Source organism: Apis mellifera, linkage group LG10 (genome assembly GCF_003254395.2).
Source record: "Apis mellifera strain DH4 linkage group LG10, Amel_HAv3.1, whole genome shotgun sequence".
In the NCBI taxonomy this organism is placed as follows: Eukaryota; Metazoa; Arthropoda; class Insecta; order Hymenoptera; family Apidae; genus Apis; species Apis mellifera.
Genome location: NC_037647.1, coordinates 11,690,051 through 11,712,658, shown reverse-complemented (window position 1 = coordinate 11,712,658; position 22,608 = coordinate 11,690,051). Strand labels below are relative to the sequence as shown.

The 22,608-nt window shown below is 34.2% G+C and overlaps 2 protein-coding genes across 19 annotated transcripts in view; both read left to right on the top strand.

Moving 5' to 3' along the window:
• The window catches only part of LOC408271 (rap1 GTPase-activating protein 1), a 119,092-nt gene extending 111,697 nt beyond the window's left edge, over positions 1-7,395 (top strand). For all 14 annotated transcript variants that reach the window (XM_026443144.1, XM_006569141.3, XM_006569140.3 and 11 more), the window contains 6 exons: positions 2,753-2,935; positions 4,758-4,996; positions 5,069-5,347; positions 5,557-5,722; positions 5,791-6,630; positions 6,703-7,395. In XM_026443144.1, the coding sequence (XP_026298929.1) occupies positions 2,753-2,935; positions 4,758-4,996; positions 5,069-5,347; positions 5,557-5,722; positions 5,791-6,630; positions 6,703-6,864 (1,869 nt within the window). In that variant the 3' untranslated portion in view covers positions 6,865-7,395. The remainder of the gene's footprint in view (positions 1-2,752; positions 2,936-4,757; positions 4,997-5,068; positions 5,348-5,556; positions 5,723-5,790; positions 6,631-6,702) is intronic.
• Positions 7,396-10,562: 3,167 nt separating this feature from the next.
• Positions 10,563-21,526, top strand: LOC410178 (disks large homolog 5). 5 transcript variants are annotated; one of them, XM_006569153.3, is made up of 13 exons: positions 10,564-11,443; positions 12,051-12,068; positions 12,448-12,595; positions 12,730-13,078; positions 13,159-13,578; positions 13,786-14,874; positions 14,945-15,512; positions 15,801-16,937; positions 17,127-18,153; positions 18,243-18,484; positions 18,562-18,791; positions 18,965-19,184; positions 19,284-21,526. In XM_006569153.3, exons 1-13 carry the CDS (start codon positions 11,401-11,403, stop codon positions 19,388-19,390), a joined length of 5,598 nt encoding a protein of 1,865 aa, XP_006569216.1. In that variant the 5' UTR covers positions 10,564-11,400; the 3' UTR covers positions 19,391-21,526. The 5 variants fall into 5 exon arrangements, with proteins under 5 accessions (XP_393661.3, XP_006569216.1, XP_006569217.1 ...); XM_006569151.3 differs by having other exon boundaries at positions 10,567-10,696; positions 11,338-11,443; positions 14,945-16,937; XM_393661.7 differs by having other exon boundaries at positions 10,563-11,443; positions 14,945-16,937.
• Positions 21,527-22,608: the final 1,082 nt, after the last annotated feature.

Genomic DNA, 22,608 nt, shown 5'->3' with positions numbered 1-22,608 from the left:
AAGATAGAACGGAGAAAATAATAACGGTTAGGATGAAATGGTTTGTTATTACTAAAACTTAAATTTATCTTTATTGGCTGAAGCACACACACACACACACACCGTTAATGGGCAAGATACGCACGCGTGCTGGAAACCGTGATGGCTTTTTTTCGAAGGAATACACAGGAGGTGGATGGTGGAATAAATTTGCTTTTTCTAGACCGAGATAAAAGATCGCGCTATTTAATCGCGTGTTACAATCGTATCCAACCGACCCAAGCAGAAATAACCGCGTTGGTTACTTGGTAATCAGGCTGTGCGCATTGCATATATATACGTTTCGCGATCGTTGTGTACGCACGTAGTGACCAAGGTGGATGGTGAAGGAAGACGAGGCGCGGGTCAGAGAGAAAAGGAGTGGTGGGGGAGCGCAGGAAAAGGAAAGGAGCACTGTTCGGGCGTGGGAGTGGGAACGTTCTCATAGCTACGAGCAGCAATGCTTATAAGAAGAAACTCTTCTCCTCTCCTCTTCGACATCCCCGATTTTCATTCTTGCTAACTTTTAAGATACCTCCGTTTTTCTTCCGTTTGCCATCCCCCTCTTCTCCTTCTTTTCTCTTTCTTGGATTATTTAAGGTCGAGACTTAACCGAGGTATAATAATATGGATTTTAATTCCACCCTCAGACTTTGTTTTTAAACATTTTTCAATCGCGCGTTCCTCTTTGAACGATTTTCGTTGAAATACGGAGAAAATACATCAAAAGGATAAAATGTCAGAATATATATTCGCTTTCTCTTTGCGTATTAAATGGAACTTCGTGCAACGATCGTTTCCAAGAATATCGGAAATCGCGAATAAACGTTTAATAAGATGTAACAAGGTACTAATAAATTGTAATTACACGTAATTGTAATTGTAATTACTCTTCGGAACATTGAGAATTAATTTGTACGAAGATTTATCTATCGAGTTACGAAGAAACATGTTTATTTCGATGATGAGGTAAAATATGCGTTACCAATCGATACATCGAATTTTTTTATCTTAATTGCGATACTTGTTCGTTGTTAAGTTTTATGAATCGAATGTGTCCGTTTTTATTTCTTTTTTTTTTTTCTTTTTTTTTTCTCTCTCTCTCCCCTCCTCGAGCATTCTGCTTTATCGTCAGTCGTTATTATCTAAGGATTTTACTCTTACACATATGTATCTCGTTTCGGAAAAACAATCTGTATTTTAGTTTTTATTTCATTACTTTGTAATTTGTTTTCATTCACATCTCTATAATCTCTACGGCACAAGTAAAGTTTTATGAGATTTCTATGCAATTTAAATTTCTTGAATATTCTTTCCTACAAGCACAATTACAGTTACAAATTGCTTGAGTGGATATAAATGCAATTTTATTCCTGTTAGGCCGTTAACTGGGAAAGACGAGTTTATCCGTTTAACGGATTGCCGACGCTTTAAACATGTTCATTTATTTCCTCCATTTTCTCTTTTTTAATTTATCGTTACGCGCGTAAAGATGGACAATGTTTTCTTTTTTTAAAAACAAAGTATATTTTAATATATTTAATAAATTTTGCAAATAACGAAGAGGAAAAGTTTCGTGGCTATTAACTAAAATTTTTCGTATAGCTACGAGGAAGAAGGAATTTACGAAAAAAAAAAGCAAAAAATTACGAAGTTCGCGCTTTCAAGAATTACTTCGAAAAACTTTCTTTTCAATCAACCGAGATTATTTTTCGTCAGTTTACCGATTCAACCGCTACGATGTACGTATCATCCGGTTTAATTACATTCAATTAAAAATTGTTCCCCAATTAAAAGCCCGCGATACGTTGCTTCGAATCCAATTTTTTTTCACTAAAATCTTTTCATTGATATTTTTCCATTAAATTTTCACTTTCAACCGTGTTCGTTTCAATTACACGGTGTACACATATATGCAATAAACAAATTGGTAAAAATAAATAAATAAATAAAACACGGATGCCAAAAGAATTCGATCGAATGTTAAGTAAAATCGCGCGAAGAAGAAAATTGCCGTGCGCGCATCGATTATTATCACATTTATCGAAGATAACGTTATCGGTAATTCTACACTCGTGAATAAAATATCGTTTTTAACGAGCGTTTAATCGTTGTTAAATATAACTCGACCTTTCCGGAGTTAGTGCATTTTAATTGTTATTCTCTTGATGATGTCTCTGCAATAAGCAATTTACGATTATTTTCGTCATTCAATATATTAGAAACAAACTCAAACGGTAAACAAATTCGTGTATAATTACCCGTTTTATACTATCGTTACGTGTACTTTTTTTTTAATATACATTTTTTCGTAAACTTGATTGATCGCACGCGAAGCAATTTTTCCACGAATTTTCTCTTGTTCGGATACAAAAAGCTTTCGACTTCAGAAGAAAGAAAGAATATTACTCTTCTCGTAAAGTTTCATTTTCAACTTTATCAAAATATCGTTCGACCATCATCGTCATCGTTCTTTCTTTCCGCGGAACCTCTTAGGGGTCGGGCGAAACGACGACGAATCGATCGCTCGACCTTTCGCGCGCACCCATTCGAAAATGTTGCGCCTTTCACCGCTCGGGGGGGGCTCGGTCGAGCTCGGTCGAGCTCGGTCGGAGAGCAGGGCAGCGGATGGGGGTCGGCCGTTCCGTTTAACGGAGGCCTCGCTCGGTTTTGAAAAAATGGGCCCGCCTCGTCTCCGTTCCACCCGTATTGAACGAATTCAACGCTTTTGCAGGAGCACGTGAACCTGGTCGGAAGGGACGGAGAGAACGGGCCGGTCCTCGTCTCGGTGAAGGCCGAGACGGTCGCTGGACAGGAGCATTGGAGGGTATTGTTGCGGTTGCGGGCTGGCTCCACCCACGAATTGGTACCGGCCGCGAACCTCGGCCCGAATCCGTCACCCGCGAAAATGGTCAAGGTGAACCGTCCAAATTTTTTTTTATATATATATAAATAAATTATATTAAATATATATATATATAATATATAATATTATATTAATTATAATTATATATTAATATAAATTATATATTATATTAATTATAATTATATATTAATATAAATTATATATTATATTAATTATAATTATATATTAATATAAATTATATATTATATTAATTATAATTATATATTAATATAAATTATATATTATATTAATTATAATTATATATTAATATAAATTATATATTATATTAATTATAATTATAATATATAATTAATATAATATTATAATTATATAAATTATAATATTATAATTAATATAAATTATATATTATATTAATTATAATTATATATTAATATAAATTATATATTATATTAATTATAATTATATATTAATATAAATTATATTATATGTTATATTAATTATAATTTATATGAATTATAATTATATATTAATATAAATGTTAACAAAATTATATATTATATTAATTATAATTTATATATTATATGAATTATAATTATATATTAATACAAATATTAAAATTATATTATATGTTATATTAATTATAATTTATATGAATTATAATTATATATTAATATAAATGTTAAGAAAATTATATATTATATTAATTATAATTCATATGAATTATAATTATATATTAATATAAATATTAAGAAAATTATATATTATATTAATTATAATTTATATGAACTATAATTATTAATACAAATATTAAAATTATATTATATATTATATTAATTATAATTTATATGAATTATAATTATATTTTAATATAAATGTTAAAAAAATTATATATTATATTAATTATAATTTATATGAATTATAATTATATTTTAATGTAAATGTTAAAAAAAATTATATATTATATTAATTATAATTATATATTAATATAAATTATATTATATGTTATATTAATTATAATTTATATGAATTATAATTATATATTAATATAAATGTTAAGAAAATTATATATTATATTAATTATAATTTATATGAATTATAATTATATTTTAATATAAATGTTAAAAAAAATTATATGTTATATTAATTATAATTAATATAAATTATATTATATGTTATATTAATTATAATTTATATGAATTATAATTATATATTAATATAAATATTAAGAAAATTATATATTATATTAATTATAATTTATATAAATTATAATTATATTTTAATATAAATGTTAAAAAAATTATATATTATATTAATTATAATTTATATGAATTATAATTATATATTAATACAAATATTAAAATTATATTATATATTATATTAATTATAATTTATATGATATGATTTTTATAATTATATATTAATATAAATATTAAGAAAATTATATATTATATTAATTATAATTTATATGAATTATAATTATATATTAATACAAATATTAATATATTTCTTAATATATATTAAGAAATAAATATAAAGAATAAATATTAAGAAATATTAATATAAATATTTAATATTTCTTAATATAAATATTAAGAAAATTATATTATATATTATATGAATTATAATTATATATTAATATAAATATTAAGAAAATTATATATTATATAAATTATAATTTTATATTGATATAAATATTAAGAAAAATCTCATTTTAAATCTTGTTTATTATTTACACCTGGTAGGTTATTCGATTATTTTTAAAAAAGCCATTTTTAATGTTAATAAATTTTAATAATCGTTAAATTCAACTTTTCAACCGAATTTGAATTTTTAATAACAATCGATTCATTTATTATTATTATTTCATTAACAGGCCATCAACGAATCGCTGAACGTGAGCACTCTGATGCCCGTTGTTTGTTCCGGTGCCGGGACCCTGATAGCGCGATACGACGAGCACGCGTTGGTGTCGAGGTTTAAATTCGGCGTGCTTCATCAACGCGCCGGCCAGGTGACCGAGGAGCAATTGTTCGGGAACAGGCAGATCACGCCCGCTTTCCAAGAATTTCTCGACTTGCTCGGGCAGAAGATCGATTTAAGGGATCACAAAGGGTATAGTATACACAAATACAGTAGAATTTATCGTGAAAATAATTTTTTCTTAAAAAAAAAAAAAAAAAATAGATATCGCGGAGGTTTGGACACAAGACACGGTCAAACAGGCGATTCGGCGGTGTACGAGGTGTTTCGAGGCCGAGAGGTGTTGTTCCACGTCGCCTCCCTTTTGCCGTACAGTCCAGGCGACTCGCAGCAATTACAGCGCAAACGACACATCGGGAACGACATCGTAGCGATAATATTCCAGGAGGAGGCAACCCCTTTCAGCCCAGATATGATCGCCAGCCACTTCTTACATGCGTTCATCGTGGTGCAAGTCGTCGACCCCTGCACACCTAACACGAGGTATATTCTTAGATACGTGCGAGTAGAATCCTCGGACGCGTCGGTACGATCGATAAAAATTCTCGAAATATTTGGAACGGTAATCCTCGTGTTTTCGTTCGCTCGATCGATAAGTAAGTTTCTCTTCCTTTTTTCCCTTGCACGCGTTACATACCGTTCTCGTCGGTATATTCGTACGATGTTTGTGTAAAGATTGTGTTGTTATGCAGGTACAAGGTCAGTGTAACGGCACGAAACGACGTTCCCCTGTTCGGCCCTGCTTTACCGACTCCGTCGGTATTTCTACGAGGAATCGAATTCAAGGAATTCCTATTGACGAAATTGGTGAACGCCGAGAATGCGGCGTACAAAGCCGAGAAATTTTCGAAACTCGAGGTAATTCGATTTATTCCCGCCCCGATTTATTTCAACCTCATCGTCAATTTTATCCTTTCAAATTACAGTTGAGAACGAGGTCAGCTTTATTGGAATCTCTTACGGAGGAATTGCAAGCGAAGACGGCTGAATTCCTCGGCGGAGCAATCGGATTCGGCGGCAGCGGCCTAACTTTCGGCGGTAATTGCCCGGTAAGCCCGACGGGGGGGAACGACGCGTCGGGGTCGGGCGGCGGTGGGAGCGGGTCCAGATTCATCGACACCGTGCGAAAAGCGCTGATATCGCGTGTAAGGAACGCGTCGACGGAAAGCGTGCCGCAACAATTGTCGAAGAAGGGCCAGTCGGAGTCCAGTCCGCCTAGCAATCGACAATCGACCGCGAAAATTAACAGCAAACGCTCGGTGGAGCCATCTAGCCCCTTGGGCTCGCCCGATTTGACACTTAGAAGGGATTCGGAGCGTGGAAGCCCAAGCTTGGGCAGCCAGGACAGTAGCTTGTCGAACACCGACAATCAAGATAGCAGTTTGGCAACGTTGCAGCAGGACGAGGTCGATCGGAGAGAGTCCGCCACGTCCGTTTGCGCGAGCAACGATAACACGGTGGTGGACAAAATTTCATCCGTTCAAAGGTTGACCCACGAAAATTTACGGAAGCAGGAGAGGTCGGAGAAGACGGAAACAACTCAACGTGTTATCTCGGAAAGTGACGACAGCTCGTTGAACAGCGAGCTTGAACTGGATCAGGTTGTATACCCGGACAGCGACACGGGCCTCGAATCGATGAGCTCGGCCGAGACGCACGATACGACGAGGTGTACCGCCAAGGACGGCGTTTTAGAAACGGAGAACTTGAGAATGGAAGTTACGAGGCTTAAATGCGATAAATTAGATTTACTCAGGCAAAATGTGGTATGTTTGTCGTAAATGTTATATATATGTATGCTTCGTTGCGATGATTCAACGTATATTGTTATTTTGCAGACCTGCCAACGTGATATAAAACGCCTGCGAGAAAAGGAACTTCAATTGCAGTCCGATCTCGCGGCCGCGTCGAAAGAAATTCTTCGACTGAGAGCTATGCTGAAAGAATGTTCGACGAGTATTCCATTGGACAACAACAATCAACAGACGTCTACCGTTTAAAGATGGCTTTGAGGCGTTAATACATTTAATATGCCTTCATCGGCGCATAACTTCCCGTTGCAATTATTAGATTTTTAATAATTAGTTAGGCGCGGTAGTTGAAAACTCTATAAAAGAAAAAAAAAAAAAAAAATCATACTTTTTCGGAATCGATTCTTGAAAAGAAATTTTTCCGAACCAGTGTTTGCGAAGAGTTTGAAACTTGCAATTCAAATGCTTTACGTTACGTTTTAACATTGTGGTTGAACTTCTTTAGGTAAATTGATATATATATATATATATATATATATACATATACGCTGTGTATATTACGAAAGAACGGGTCAGTGAAGGATATTTAGAGAAAATGTTTTTGCGATATATATATATAATACGTCTTTCGAGATATTTACAACGTAGACGCTAATTGTTACTTGTAGAGATATTTGTTTGATCTTTAACAATATTATTTATCTATTAATTTATTAGTAGACGTAAGTTAATCTCTAATAGTCAATATTAATTGCAAATAAATGACGCATATACGCAAAACACACGCAACACATAAGTAAATACAAAATAGGAATGTTTGAACAAGTAGATACATCTCGTCATTATATAATATAGATAGATTAGAATAAAAAGTAACATGGCCTTTAGACTTAGTTTCCAAAATCGAGAGTAAATATACAGAAAATTAATATAACATATTTTACTTGTAATAATTAAATGTGCATAAATCGAAAGATACAGACATATATATATATATATTATATATAAAGTAGCAGTTACGATTCTCATATCGTTTTCGAAGAATGAGACTAACTGCATATTGTCCCATACGATAAATATAAAGTGACTGGTATAAATACCCATATGGCTTATATGGGTTATAGAAATATGTGTTTTATCGATATATCTCTGACGTCTCACATTGAAACAAGGATATGTATCGTTAATTACAGTATTCGTCGCGGTGAATTATACCGAAAACCATTACTAGTTTTTTTTAGTATTAGTCTGAAACAACTTTTAACAAAATATGAAAAACACCTCGTTAGTTAAATCTTCCGGCATCATTTAGCCAACGTAGAATAAGATTAGATTTTCTAACCGTTTTCACGGTTGTATTATAATGATTTAAATGCACCAAATTGTTTAATAACAATTACGATATATCGATGTGTCAGTAACATACGAGTAAGACACGTATTACCGTTCATTGTTCACTAATACGCAAAGTAAACTAAGTGTATTTTCATTTGCTTAGTTATGCACCGTTTTTTTTCATTCATATCTTTCACAAAATGGTATTAGTATGATTTATTTTTATTATTATTAAAACTATTGCTATTATTATTACATTATTAATATTATTATCATTATTATTAATTTCGTTGTACTTTACATGTTTTTTTTTCTTTTTTTTTTTCTTTTTTTTTTTTTTTTTGTAAATATTTGGCAATCTTTCTACGTAGAAAGATCGAAAATGTTGAAGAAAAGAAAGGACAGAGGGACTCGAAAGTTCACTCATATATAATACCAAAGTTTATCATAGTAAAATCTACGTTTCTTAGTTTTCTACATTCCTTTTCATACAATATTCGCCTCTGAAAATCTGCGTATAAAATAGCATGTACTTTTCTCAAGCAAAAGTTTTTTTCTACAAGTACAAGTTTTTTTTCTGAATTTTGTATCTGTTTATAAATACTTTGCAGACATATTAAGATTATCACTGCCTGTACAATGTCGTTTTGGACTATATCACAATTTTCCTCTTTAGAAAAGAAACTTCTGATTTGTCATTTTCTTGATATGACACCATTTTTTCACTTGCATTGTTTATTATAGCGAAAAGTCGTTATTCACGAGAATCTCTGCAAAAAAAAAAAAAAAAATTGTGGTATACGAAAAAATGAAGAATTTCTCGTCAAAAGATCATCACACTGTATAAAAGAACTGTATCTTGGAATCTATTTTATGACTTTCGAATTTATTTTCAAAATAATGATCTTTGTAATGCCGGCTAAAATTTCCAGCAAGATGAAACTTTCAAAAAAATATACAAAAAATAGTGATCGCTGCGAACACTTTCCAGTAATGCTATTTTTAACTGTCGTAAAGATGAGCACACACGGTGTATTTTATAGAGTTTTACGATCAACGTATATTTACAATGTTGTTTTAGACTGAGCGAAAAATAGGTCATCCGAATATTTGATTTCGTGGAATTTGTAAGATACTCGAAGCATCTCGACTTACCAGAAAATGTATACGTTGAGTGATTTTGAATTCCAAAATATCGTTTTATAAACAAACAACTGAATGATTTGAAGAAAGCACGCACATACGTATATACATACAATATAAAATTTTTGATGCTGCAGGATGTGAAAGAAATTTTAATAGCATGTATACATATATCTCACTATCGAATATATAAATGCAAGTATCTCACAAAAATTTTCATTAAATCTGCGCATTAAATTTCATATTTATGGAAGAGTTCGAAAATTAATCGAAATTACTTTTACAAATGTATATAATGTTAAATTACGTTTAAATAATGGATCATTTGATAAGAGCGTCTCTTTGTCTAAAATTTAGGAAAAAAAAGACTAAGTTCATCATTCTCTAGTGTGATTTCTATGCTGGCCTTGCAAAATCAAAGAAAGATTATCTATATTACAAAGAGATATGTGTTATTATATTACGAGAGAGAGAGTGTGAGTGCGAACGAAAGAGAGATAAAATATTACTGCTACAAATATATATTTTGTATTTAATATTAATCGCCCTAAATCTATCTAACAGAATTGCGAATACTATTATTCTCTGACACTATGACACGAAAGTATATATTTCTTATGACTGGTGTAAGTATTCGCGCATACTATTTTTTCTTTTCTATGCACGACTGTCAACTTGAAAATCAGTGATAATGATGTTCGCCAATAAATAAAATGATTTAAACCAATATTTTGCAATTATTATCACACGAAATAATTTTAATATAAGTAAGTAATTTTAAAATAAATTAAGTAAATAATTGTTACAGCGTATTCGTTTTATTAATTTCAAAAATTTTATTAAAATGAGTGATTTGAGCATATATTTAAGTATATTGATAATTTGAAATTTTTTTCAATTTTTTTTTTTATTAAAATAAAACTATAACGGATTAATTTTTAACGTAATAAGTTATTTAAATATATATTGATAAAATTTTAGATATTTTTACGTGTAAAGAGTTATAAGTTTTATAAATAATTTATGTCAAATAGATTTATTGCTACAAATATATATAACGATATTTAATTGAACGTTATTTAAATTTATATTTATAAATATAAGATTTAAAATTGACCTTGTTTAATCGATTTTATTTTAATAGTTTCATAAAAAATAAAAAGTTTAATTATAACCGTACTTTTAAAATCAAAATATTTTGTGTGTGTGTATGTGTGTATGTATTGTGCGTGTATGTATTCTTTCCGATACAAACAAACAAAAATCAATCTTGATCTCATAAGATAACATAGTTTTCTTAATAATACATCAAAAAAAGTTGTATTGATACAAATTTATTTATCATTTTACAAATATGCATGAAATATTGAAAAATATTATATGTTCTTTATAATTATTATTTAAATACAAAGTTGGGAATGCATTAAATAAAAATATTCTTCTAGAATGAACCTTTCCAAACAACATAATCGACTGATTTTATGTGGATACTAGCGCCGCGAGTAACAAGCTCGTCCATAAAGTATGTTTATTATCGACAATGCGAAACAGACTGTAGTGGCGGAATGAAAATGGCTAATTGTCAGGTTCGTTGGTGCAGCAGGTGAGCGATCAATTATCGTTAATATCAGGACATTAGTTGCTTCGGGATGAACGGTGCGCAGTTTGTAGCGATCTGAACGGTTGAAATCAGTGAAAATTGTGTCGATTTTGGTGTTGTCGAACGAGTTAATGGATTTTCTGAAGAGGTGCGTGATCAAGATTACCGCTGGAAGGCTTGTTGGCTCCTTTTTTTCTACGGTGATAACAAGTTTTCAGTTTGTTAGAAATGAGCCAGCCAATGATCATTACTCGTCTGGCTTCACTCTTATACGGGAATCAATAACCTTCTAGAGGGAAAAAAGAACGGATGCGACGCGGTCTCAAAACATTGAGACACATCAGCAAAACGTAGATTAATTTATTACGTCCATTCAGAAAACATACGTCCACCCGTTGTTTCTCCCGTATCAGTAACCGCGCGGAAAAAAGTGATGCATGAAAAGTCTCGATATTACGAGGCACGTGTTTGTATTGGAGTAAGAGCTGCTCTGTGTGTATGTGTGCCAGGTGCACTGTTGCATCCCTCTGATGAGCGCCATGCACCGTTTAGACCATAGCCATAATGTCATCCCGAAGGCTACTTCTTAGTAATTCACAAAGGGTTCACTCTTCCGTGAAGTACAGCGCATGGATACTTTCCAGGCAATACCTAGCACGTACCTTGCTAGAGAAATATTTGTGGTAGATCCTCGGTGAATCAAGAGTATGGCTTCTGGTGCATCTTCCTTGGATAGTGCTGGAAGTAGTGGTAAGTTTTTAGTTTCTCTATATTAATGTTAATATATGTTTGTCTATATCTTTTACATATATAGATTTAGGTGGAAAAAAATGACCTAATAATATTGATGCTATTATAAAGTTTTTATTTTAATTTCAATCTCTTTGAAAGAAATAATGGAAGCTGTTGTGTTCTATTTTTAAGGATGGAAAAGAGATATTTTTGTATTAATGGATTTCATTACATTGGAATAAATTTATTAATTATGAAATTTCATTGTCAAAAAGTAGTTTTATAATTTTCTTTAAAATAATACGATGAATTTAAGTTAAATAAATTAAGTTTTATAATCTTGAATTTAAATAGAGAATTGTAATTGATATATTTAAAGAATATTTATAATTTCACTTTACAAAAAACAGTGAATCATGATGCTTACATGCGTGACATAGAGTTTCTTTCCTGGTGAAAGCTAACCAGACTTTTGATTATATTCTGTTCTACCAATTATAACAACATAGTAGATCCTGTATAAATACAATCATTTCACTTTTATATTTGTAGTGAATTTTATATATTGTACTTATGTATTGTACTTATAATTGATTATATTTTTATTCATTATTTTTTTTTGCAGATGGAGCACTCAATATGGGTAAGACTAATATAAAAATGAATGAAAAAAAATGAAAATTAATGTGAATCAAATTGTATTTTGTATCGAATCACTTCTTCTGTCACGGATATTTTATTATTGAAAATAAGAAAATTATTTATTCACCATAGATTATCAAGTTTATTTTGTGTTTTTTTTTTGTTAAAATGTGTGTTTAATATCCATTTATTATAAAAAATGCAAATCAATTTTTAACACAATTTAATATCTCAATATTTAATGCACACTTTTGTTGCACTGGTATTATACTTCTTTTTAATACGTAGAAATCCACTTTTTACATTTAATTGCATTTTATTTATTATTTATTATTTTGCAATTTGCATTGTTGGATATAATTTGCGCGTATGGCATGCAGAAAGAGATAGTGGAGGCTATGGCAGTGTCGGCAGTCCTGTCGGTGGGCCTGAATGTCGTAGTGATTATGACGGTTTGCAAGCTCAATGTGATCAAGCCATGCATCAGCTTCAGCTACTTAGGCATAAACACTCCGATACTATAAGACGGTTTGTCCTGGTTTTGCTTAATTGTTTGTGTCACTCTGTTTGACGTCTTCTTTTATAAGAAAATATATAATTTGAATCAATCATATATATATATATATATATATTTATTTAACAATGTGTTTTAAAATACACAGGTGTGAACATACTATGAAAGAATTGGAATACTACAGAGGACAGCATATAGCAGTCATGAATCAGTTAGAGGCAACATCACAAGAGAGTTCCGCACTGCGGGGCAAATATGGAGATCTGGTAAATGATAAGCAACGCCTGGATCGGGAAGTTCAGGCGTTGCAGAAAGAAGTGTCCGAATTGCGATGCCAAAATCAAGAAGTTCTTGTTTCCGATGCTGGTAATAGCGACACCATGAATCAACATTATTTATCTGCGCTTCGAAAATACGAAGCCGTTAAAGATGAGTATGATGCCCTTCGAAAACGGTACGATGACTTAATATCGTCTCATTCATCGGCTGTTAACAAGGTATGTTGCGTTGATTTTCGAATCATTGAAACGTGGATGCGTTTTGATGACAAACAATAATGTTATCTGATCAATAACAGTTGGAATTATCGCAAGAAGAAGCTGCCAGATTGAAGAAACAATACGATGAAATTGTTCAAGAGCGCAATAGTGCGGTTCGTGAGCGTAATGGTTTGAAGCAACAGTGCACAGCTGCGATTAGACAATGGGATATTGCGTTGAGGGAGAGAAACGAATATCGCGAAGCTTTGGCCAAAGTGCAGCAACAGCACGAGGAGGCGGTGAAAGAAATTAATCATGCAATGGTGCTACGCATGAAGGCTAGCAAGGATATGAAACGATTAACAGAGGAGAGGAATGCTGCGTTGCAAGAATACAGTTTAATTATGGGTGAAAGGGATACGGTGCATAAGGAGATGGAGAAGCTTGGGGATGATCTTACGCAGGCATATACAAAGATCACCCATATAGAAAATCAGAACAAGCAATTTATGGAAGAGGTAAATTCATTATTCGATTTAAATTTTATCACACTTTTTTACTTTTCAACATTAATTTCAAAACACGAACGTTGTATATATATTTCTTCTATAGATTTTTCTATTGGTTTTATTCAGTTATTTATACGTTGTTCGTTACTCGTGCACCGCGTGTACTATTTTTAAATCAATGCTCCGTATTTTAATATATGCTCCCTTTATTTTTAGAAAAAAGCTTTATCCTATCAGATAGAAACTTTAAGGAGGGAAATTTCATCGGCTCTGCAAGATCGGGACGAGGCTTTAAAGCAATGCAACGAACTGCGTCAAAAGTTCGGCGATTATTCCGAGGGTTCGAGTCGAGATTACAAAAATCGGATGGAATTGCATTCGTCGTACAACCACGAGCGTGACAATTCGAGCAAAGAGGCCGAGAGAGAGAGCAACACCGCTGATTACACTAAACGCGACAAAGAGCGTATGGATAATTTGGATCAAGCGAATCTCGAGTTGGATAAACTGAGGAAATCCGTTGACAAGTTGCAGACGGAGCTGGAGGAAGCTTTGCAAGAAGCTGAGGTGTCGAAGCGGAGACGAGATTGGGCGTTCAGCGAGAGGGACAAGATAGTGTTGGAGAGGGAAAGCATCAGAACGTTGTGCGACAGGTTGAGGAAGGAGCGCGACCGAGCCGTGTCGGAATTGGCCGGGGCTTTGCGCGATTCCGACGACATCAAGAAGCAACGGAACGAGGCGTCGAAGGAGTTGAAGGATCTCAAGGAGAAGATCGAGTCCGGCGATCACGCGTTGCGAGCGAATCAATTTGCCCAAACGTTGGGCATCCACGATTCGACGCTCGACACCGACGCGAACGATTGGGAAATTATCCCCGTCCACTTGGACCTCGGCCGACTTTGCCTAGATTCTGATCGTGACCTTGGATTGACGCTGGTCGGTGGCCGTGACAATCCTTATTATCCCAACGACACGGGAATTTACGTCGCCCAGGTGATATCCGGAAGCGCGACCGACGGCAAATTGAGAGCGAACGATTGCATCGTGCGAGTGAACAACGTGGATTGTACATCCGTTTCCACCCGTATCATCATGGAAACTTTACGTACCTGCTCGGGCGGTTCCGCCACGTTGACGGTAAGGAGACGACGTTTGACCAGAAGATCGTTGAGGACCACTCAATTGTCCGTTGGCTCGGTTCCTCATGGTATTTCTTTGGAACTCGGTGTATACATTTCAAAGATCTCGCCCGGCAGTCTAGCGGCTAAAGATGGCAATCTTGCCGTTGGGGACAGAGTTCTGAACGTATGTCTTGTAAAAATTATATATTATATTCCATTTATTCGCGAGATCTAAAATTTCTTTCTTTTTGCAGATTAATAGTAAACCGATGGAAGGGATCAATTCCAGTCATGAAGCAATGGCAACATTGAACGATACGAGCACGGATGTGTTGACTATTACAACATTGAAGGGGATACCATTGCCTTCGGCTACCAGTTCCGAGACAATGACCATCGACGCCAGTTTCGGCGCAGAGAAACAGAAAATGGTGAACAGTTGTTCCCAGACGGAGCAAGGGAGGATATTGTTGAAAATCCCGTCGGACGATTACGAGAGAAGGCACGTTGCTTCGAACTTCGGCGACAGAAGTATATACAAAGTATCGAAATCGGTGAGCGGCGAGAAGCCGAGCGGGATCAGCAATGCCTGGGACAATATAAGGGAGAAGATCGACATAGTTCGGGGGCGGAAGCACAGCAAGGATCGGGAGGAGAAGAAGAAACGGCATCGAAACTCGAGCCCGAACACGTTCGAGCAAGAGCAGGACGCCATAGCCGAGTTGGATTCCGTGATAGAGAGTTATCACAAGAAGGCGAACAACGGGGTGTTGAAACGGAGCAAGCGGCGGGGAACCGAGAAAGCCGTGGAGAAGAACGGAGGTACGTGGCCGAAGGCCAGGGGCGGACCCCTGATACAGAACGGCACCGGTACCATTTTGCACTCCCGTAAGACGAAAGAAAGATTGCCCCTAAGCGTGCTCCTCAACCAACAACCGCCCAAGTACGAGAGCACTTACAATTACAACCGTATCTCCAACCCCATCCCGTTGACCAATTTTCCCGTCAACGTGAACAATCGGCACACCGTGTACAAATCCGTAGAGAAACCGTTGTCGAACTTCCTTAAAACCGCCGGCCCGTTATTCAGTCAGAAATCCTTTACTCCAGTGGTCCAGTTCAAAGATATACCGATAGATAAGCAGAAATCGGCGGCGGCCGAGTACGAGAGCACGGAGGTGAACAGGCTTGGCTCGACCCTAACCCCGTCCGAGACCAGCATCGACTTCTCCGTGAAGTCGGGCAAAGACGTGGATTATTTCACGAGGAAGAGGGCGCAAAAGTATACGGTTGGGAGCGAGGAGCGTCAACAAGTGGACGCGTCACAGCACAACAGGGCCCAGTCCCAAGTTTATTCGGGGGCCGGATCGTCAACCTCGTCGACCAGCGGGCCTAGACAACAATTGGCAACAACCGGTAATTTTTCATTTCCCCCGTACACGCATTCGCATCCGCATCCCCATCAACAAAACTCTTTGCCGTCGAGGTACCCCTCCCCGCCCTCCTTGCCGTCTGCACAGTCGGGGGAGTCGATAGGGCTTCCCGATGCACGATCTTATTGTTTCGAACCTTCGTATAGCCCCGGCCCGCAAACAGGATTCGCAGGGCATTTGCACACACCCTCCGTAGACTTGCATTATCACAAAGCTCGCGGACCGCCGATCCACGCCAACGCGTACGACGTAGTGTCGGCTGTCGCGTCGTCGTACACGCACGGTTACGAGGGCGGCACGTTTCCGAGGAAGAAGGAGAACCAACGGTTTCGAATACCGTCCAATCCTAGCGTCACGTCCAAGAGCAGCGTGGGCAAATTGTCAACGGGCAGTATAGAGAGAACTTCGGAAAGGGGGAGCCCGATGCCGACGTTCCACGTCGAGGTGCTTAGCCCCGGCACGGGAGGGAGTAGCTCCGGTGGAACTATAAGAGGAAGTGGCGGGAACAAGAGATCCAGCATGCCCGATTATTGCTACTCCCAACCTAGGCCCGCACCGGGCGAACTGAGAAGGGTTCATATAGACAAATCCGTCGAGCCGTTGGGCATACAAATTTCCTGCCTGGAGAGCGGAGGTGTATTCGTTTCCACGGTCAGCGAGCACAGTTTAGCGTCCCAAGTGGGCCTTCAAATCGGCGATCAATTGCTCGAGGTCTGCGGCATCAATATGAGGAGCGCCACTTATCAACTTGCTGCCAATGTGTTACGCCAGTGCGGTAATTCCATTACGATGCTGGTGCAGTACAGTCCAGACAGTGAGTAGTACAGTGTCTCACTTGGAAACAAGTAGAATATCCCTGTACATGTAATATTTTTCTTGCACTTTGCCATACGTGATCGTTATTTCTCGTATATTGCATGGTATTTCTATTCTTTCAATGTAAAGTAATGTTATGCTTACACCTTGTTCCTTTTCTCTCTCTCTCTCCATTTTCACAACGCAGAGTACAATGAGTTGGAAGAGGGTTCCGCTTCTTCGAGCTCGTCAGAAGCTGGTGGTGCTGAAGGAGGTAGTCGTAGCGGATCCCCAACGCCTTGCAACAGCCCCGAAGCTCCCAGGAAGACAACCATTGAGCCGTTGGAAACTTCGGAACCTGAACGCGACGCTTCCAGTAGTTTGAGTACAACGCGCGATACTTCTAACGCGTTAAACATTATGCGAGAAACTTCCAACACCTTGGAACCGCCACGCACCATTCGAGAAAGAGACATCAGAAATTCTGCCTCTTTGGAAGTGCCGAGCACGCAGCAGAGGGAGCGAGAGATCAGAGCATCGGCGTCGTTGGACATCAATATCAGGAAACCGGAACTGCGTAGTTCAGCCACGTTGGATAACATGCGTAATTCCGCAACCCTGGACACGTTACGGGGCACCGCGAATACTCTCACGCGAGCGCAGCTCAATCAAGCAGCGACCACGTTGCAACGGCAGAACGCTACCGTAAGAAGCCCAACGCAGGAGGATCAAAATCGTAAAAGCCCGCCACCGAGCGAGCCGAGATACCTGTTCATCGAAACGAGAAAGTGCTCGAATCTAGGCATCTCGCTTGTCGGTGGCAACGGTGTTGGGATATACGTGCATTCGGTGCAACCAGGCTGCCTTGCGGAAGACGCGGGTTTGCGCCCCGGTGACCGTATCTTGGAATATAATGGCGTTGATCTCAGACAGGCAACCGCGGAACAGGCTGCGTTAGAATTGGCCAGACCGGCGGATAAAGTAACACTGATTGCTCAATACGTACCTGAAAGGTATAACGAAGTGAAGGATAAACCTGGGGACAGTTTTTACGTGAAAGCAATGTTCGATCGGGTAGGCGAAGTTGGAGACAGCCTACAACTTAGGTTTAATAAAGATGATATTTTATACGTTGATAATACAATGTTTAATGGTACTCCGGGTCATTGGCGAGCTTGGATTGTTGATCAGACCGGAAGAAGGCAAACTTGCGGTATAATTCCAAGTAAATTCAAGTAAGTTGGAAGAAAAAAAAGAAAAGTTTGAGATAATCGAAAAGTTTAAATCGTATATTTCTAATGTTATATTTGTGATATATTTTAAGGGTCGAAGAAGAATTGCTTTTGAGACGTTCGTTAGGTGATTTGGAAACTGATACTACTAGAAGAGGTAGCACAAGTGCGAGAAGAAGCTTTTTCCGTCGGAAAAAACATCAACGTTCTTCCAGCAGAGATAGTAAAGAATTGTCACATCTTACAGGAGTAAATTTGGGTTGGTATAGCGATAGTGGTACATTGAACGAAGACACTCTTCCAGCAAGCTACCAACGTGTTGAACGATTAGATTGTAAGTATTTTTGAGAAGCGTACTTGGTACTTGTCATGATTGTTCATCGTTAATTTTATTTTATTCTTATTATACAGATCCAGCTTTAAGACCAGTATTGATTATCGGGCCGTTGAGCGAATGTGTAGTAACAAAACTATTACAAGAATTTCCAGGGCAGTTCACTAGATGTCTTGCAGAAGCAATGCATTGTTCTCAAGCAACGCTCGAACAAGGTTTACGTGATTCTCTTTACGTGGACTACAGAAAAAAAGGAAGCTATTTCGAGTGTACCACAGTGCAAGCTGTGAAGGACATCTGTGAGAAGGTATTTTTTTTATCGAATGCCTATAAAATATTGATAACGCTATTTATAGTAAGAGTATAAACACTAGGTAAAATACTGCTAAAAGTAGATCATCTAAAAATTTATATAATTCTTTGGATTTATTTATATTCCTTAATTTTATTAAAATTTTATTAAAACATATCTATTTGTAGAATACTCATTGCATTTTGGATGTTTCGATTGCATCGATTGAGCGACTTCATCGACATCAAATCTATCCTATAGTTTTGTTGATTAAATTTAAAAGTACCAAACAAATAAAGGAAGTGAAAGATTCGAGATATCCAAGCGATAAAGTTAGTGCCAAAGTTGCCAAGGAGATGTATGAACAAGCATTGAAATTGGAAGCTGAGTATAGGCATCATATTTCTGGTAAGAATATTTATCAAATAAAATTTCTATGTATTTTATTTTCTTATAGATTCGCTTCGTTATTATTCATTATATTTTTTTTCTTTTTTTATATTTCAGCTGTAATTCCAGCTGGTGTAAATGTTGCATATATATGTACGCAAGTAAAAGCTGCGGTAGATGAAGAGCAAAGCAAAGCACTTTGGGTTCCCAGAGGGCCTCCCTGACATTTAAGGGGGGGTCCCCACAAACCGCAGTGGAAATCAATCTAAATTCCACCAGGGGGCCCTTACGCCGTACGATTGTACAAAATTGTTACAAGTTTGTTTTTTATGGTCTCTTATTTGTCTCGATGATATACAAGAATTTCGATTTTTCTTTTTATAGTTTCATTACTGCGATTGTTTCAATAATTTTTATCTATTTTGTTATCGTAATTCACTTATGCAAAGATTAATGTGTTTTTTAGCCTTTCTTTTTCTTTATCTTTATTACGTTGAAATTACATAATATAAATTACAAAGTTTATTTTAATCAATTTTTTTTATATAAATACTTCATCAAATATCTAACGATTTTAACAAATATTTGACACTAATTAAATAGTACTAATGTTTCCTATAAAACATCGCAGAAAAATATAGTATGTGATGTAACTCTAGCTGGTTTTATAAGATTTTCCTAAATCGTTAAATATGTTCAAGAAACTATTCATATTTCAAGAAAGAAAGCGAAATATTTTTCGTGTCTGCTTCGGACCTCGATCGATCATAATTTCTCAGTTAGATATTCAATAATATGCAGAGTTTTTTGGCATGAGACCATAAATGAAACGATGTAGCAAATAAAAATATTCATCGTACCGTGGCCCGTAAAAAAACATTTTGGTGGATGAATTCGTCGTAAGATTCGTTAGCGAATAAATTTCAGCCAATCGTACTTGTCTGATATTATTAACTCCTCGAATCATCCCTATTTTGTACAGAATAATATAATTTCGCGTAATTAGTATTATTGTACAGAAAATGTAATATTATAAATTAAAAAAAGTTACTTATTTGTATATAATTTACTTACAAAACTTATGGATTATATGCTTCTTAATTTTTAGTTTAGACGAATCCTTTAAATTTAAGTGATAATTTAGTCATATTGTTTTATATATATATATAAATAACTGTTTATAATCCATTTGTTGAAATTGCGCGACTTGTTGATTTGAGGGGTTAATATTTTAAGATTTAAGATCGAGGAATTAAAAAAAATGTAAAGAAAAATGAATATGGAATTGAAAAATAATGGCTTGTTTCCGCCATTTTTTTAATTTGTAAATATTCTAAAATGATAATAAGCAATAGATATTCGTGACACAGACTAACTCAATATAAAAAACGCTCGTAACAAAATATATAATGCGTTATTGCTTTTTTTACTTCTATAGTTTGAATTATTTTACGAATTTATACTATAATGATGATGTTTTTTAATCGACTTTAAGGCGCTTTATAAGGTGCAGTCATATTTTGAAAGATATATAAAATGAAAGCACGTATTATTACGTATCTACATTCAGAATCTAATACATATTTTATATTACATTTTTATAAGAAAAAAAAAGTATAGTTTTTCTTATTACAATTTTAAAAATTATATTTAAATTGTTTCGTTCTTAGTTTTCTTTTTTTTAACATTTTGATAAATATAATGAATTTTTTTACATTATTTACAGTATCTGAGGTGTAGATATGTACAAGTTTCTTATATATTATCGCAAAAAATTAAGGGTACGTTTAATGTACCAAGAAGTAAATATTAAATTTAATCATAAATAAATTTATCATAACAATGCTTCGATACTTAAATTACACAATTTTTTTTTGTATTAGAAATGAAGCCTTTTTGATTTTAAAATAGGCTTGCATTTTCTAATGATGTAGATGAATATTATATAAATCAAGGAAACATTTTTTCATAAGAATCAAGGTGATTTACAAAAATTTTTATATAAGTGTCACAGATATGAAATGATTGTCCAGTTTTGTACGTACAGAGAGGATTAAATAAGAAAGACAAAAAAATTAAACTTAAACATTGCTTTTTGTAAAACAGAAATTTAGTTTTTTAACAAGACAATATTTAGGCGTAAGTTATCAAACTGAGACCAAAAATTTAAAGGATACTATGCTAATTCATAAGGATAATTAAATTTATTCGTATCATTATTATCAATATGTTTAACGCAGAAATATAGATATACATATATACTTTTTGATATATTGCGAAATCAAATATCAGATCGATTATGAATTTCGTAATGCAAAAAGCTGGAAAAGAAAAAAAAATATATAAATTACAAGAAAAATGCCAAAATGTTATTGTTTGGCAATTTGTAGCAACAAGGAATTATTGTTTCACACCCAGGGTAAATACTCTTTAAAAAAAGCGATGGCGGACAATCTAAACATTAAAATTAGGAATTTATTAATATAATAAAATATTTTTCAGGAAAAAATATTTAATTTTTATTCTTTTATAATTAGTAGGAAAGATATTATAATGATGTACGTGTTATGTACATTTATACATGTATTATATATATTTTTGTACACACATATGAATCTTAATCGTTATACACACTTTTGAAATGAAATATATAAATTATTATTTAAAATCGGCAATCTTAACTATATTTTATACGATGATATTATGCGTGAAATAGAGTATATTTTCTGTAACAAATTTATTTTTATAAAATTGTTTTTTGAAATTATTGTAAAATATGGAAATTATTTTCAGTAGAACTGGTAATAACTTTCTTTTTTGATATTTGTTTAATGTAAAATAATTAATTATAAAAAAAAATAACAAAAAATTAATTTATATATATATATTACATAATTGTATATATATATATATTTGTACATATTTTTCTTTTCTTTTCTTTTCTTTTTAATAGATATATAATATATATACAAGAAATTGTGATTAAGATATAAGGTAAACACAAAGTGCATTATTAAAATGAGATTTATTTTGTTATTCAATTTATATTAAAAGTAAAATTATAAAACGAATATTAAAAAAAAAAAAATATTTAAATTCTTTATATTCTTAAATATTCTTACTTCTTCATTGAAACTAAATATAATGTAATTGTAAATGGAATTATTATTTCCTAAAATGTTTTCTAATTAAAAAAAAAGATTGTAAATATACTATATCCAGATTCTTTAGATAGAAATGATAAAAATTTTAATTTTGCATAAGAATATTATTATTATTGTATAACGGGTAAGATTCATTTGTGGAGAATTGCAAAAAGAAATGCATCTTTTATGTTCTCTTTCAAAAGAAACTTTTTTTTTCCAAATATTCTAATGTAAAAAAAAAAAAAGGGGAGAGAGAGAGAAATATTGTTGATATACATAAATTAAACATAATTTTT

Coding starts and splice junctions, on each gene's coding strand:
- LOC410178 (XM_393661.7), top strand. CDS start 11,401: ATGGCTTCTGGTGCATCTTCCTTGGATAGTGCTGGAAGTAGTG. Junction 16,938..17,126: donor GGTGCAGTACAGTCCAGACA/GTGAGTAGTACA, acceptor TTCACAACGCAG/AGTACAATGAGTTGGAAGAG. Junction 18,154..18,242: donor ATAATTCCAAGTAAATTCAA/GTAAGTTGGAAG, acceptor ATATATTTTAAG/GGTCGAAGAAGAATTGCTTT.